We start from the raw sequence: 1,905 nt of genomic DNA on the forward strand, positions 1-1,905 counted from the left end.
GCTGTACGATGCAGCGTTTTATAAGCAGAAAAACTCGCTGTGTCCATAACGCTGCAAAGACTGACTGTCTGCACTCAGCCTTGGACATGAGGGCTGACAAAAAGCAGCAGCCGAGCGGCCGTCATGGAAATGTATGACGAGGCGTGCCCGGAGCAGAGCCGCGTGCTCATTGGCTGGCCTGCAGAGGGCGGGGCTAAGGAAACCGGAGCCCGGCTACATTGAGCGCACGGGCAGCAGGAGTGCTCCTTACACCCTGCACAGCCGCGAGTGCGGGGCAGGAGCCTGGAGACAGCACCGGAAACATGGCGCATGTGAGCAACGGCGTGGAGAACGAGGCGGACGAGGTACGGGCACTGTGTGCTTCTACATGCATGTGGGCGTGTGTGCTACTACGGTGCGTGCAGCCTCCAGCAGCTCACAGGTTAACGCTGTGACTGGAGCAGATGAGTAATGCTGGGCTCCTGTGGGTAACAGGTGGCATCTAGGTTACTATGGCAATGGGTAACACCTGGGTATACACTCCATGCCAACCTATGGTGATGAGACTCCTCGGACGCCCATGATATCGGGATCTGTAAGAGATCGGATTCCTTCAGCTGTGCCCAGCGATCCAGAACGATCAGATGCTACAGCGTCTGCCCTTATGTAGTAACATGTAGTAATATCGCACGATGTCTCTGGTTAGGTTCCATACATGTGTTTTCAGTCCCAATGACCCCTCACTGCGTTCAGAGCAATGTTATTCTATAGGGCTGCTCATCCCCCTATACATTAACAGGAAACTGGATCTGGTGATATAACTGTTGATTGCGACTGTATAAAACGGATGCCATACTGACGACGGTGTATATGTAAGATCGTCTGTGTTCTTTTCTGGATGAAAACCGTCCTATATTCTTTATTTTTGTATACAATCAGAATGGTCACCAGTGATAGCAGCAATCATGGATGTCTGTACAATACTTCTAGAAACCAGTTGTACCAGGCTAGTCATGGTGGATAAAAGCCGCCATATGATCCATATACATACACAGCTTAGCCTTGAAGTGTTATTTTTGAGCCGCCAATCACAGTACCAGATAAAGAATGGTCTGTGTATATTCTGGATGACAATATTATACTCATGTGTGAACTGCGCCTTAAAGGATCAGTGACCTAGCTGTGCTCCGTGTCTCCAGTGTGGTGCTGTCCCTATGTATATAGCGTCTATATACAACATACACCTAAGGGAACTGATCCATGGAAAGGCAGGGCTAAGAAGAATGGACCCTGGCAATAGAGCTTACAATCAGAATGGTCACCAGTGATCGCAGCGATCATGGATGTCTGCACAATACTTCTAGAAACCAGTTGTACCAGGCTAGTCATGGTGGATAAAAGCCGCCATACGATCCACAGGTGTGTACTGCCGTACTGCTGGCAGACATGATGGCGTATGTTTTCTGTGTCACATGAACCTAGATGCAAATTGTGTGTCATTTTGCTCGTCATTCGGAGGATATTTCTGTTCCATGGCTCGCAGCAGCTGCCGCTCCAGATCTCCTTAGAAGAAAGTAATCACAAGGGATGGAGATGTCGTGTCTCTCCATGTTGCATGATACATCTAACCCATAATAATAATAATGCCTGATCACTTGGGAGCACTTTGTCTTCTGATCACGGTTGTCAGGGTGATGTGACACATCGGAGAAGTGATGGTTGGAGCTACTAGCCCACGGTGCCTTATTTCCCAGAGTGTGTGTGTCCGCCCTGCGTTTTTATGTAATCACTGATATTTCCACTTTGTGTTCAGCCATTACATGAATAAAACACAGAGGGTCATACAAAATGCATTACATGCAACCGGCGGAGTAACAATGGGGGACACGCTGCCACACACCAGAGATTCTGAGGATCAACAAGATG

The 1,905-nt window shown here is 48.7% G+C and overlaps 1 protein-coding gene across 1 annotated transcript in view; it reads left to right on the forward strand.

Moving 5' to 3' along the window:
• Window positions 1–215: 215 nt before the first annotated feature.
• Window positions 216–1,905, forward strand: part of TTC39B (tetratricopeptide repeat domain 39B) — a 143,451-nt gene continuing 141,761 nt past the window's right edge. Inside the window, exon 1 of the mRNA XM_075316945.1 lies at window positions 216–344. Within this exon, the coding sequence (XP_075173060.1) occupies window positions 303–344 (42 nt within the window). The 5' untranslated portion in view covers window positions 216–302. The remainder of the gene's footprint in view (window positions 345–1,905) is intronic.

The sequence above is a fragment of the Anomaloglossus baeobatrachus genome, chromosome 1 (assembly GCF_048569485.1).
Source record: "Anomaloglossus baeobatrachus isolate aAnoBae1 chromosome 1, aAnoBae1.hap1, whole genome shotgun sequence".
NCBI lineage: Eukaryota > Metazoa > Chordata > Amphibia > Anura > Aromobatidae > Anomaloglossus > Anomaloglossus baeobatrachus.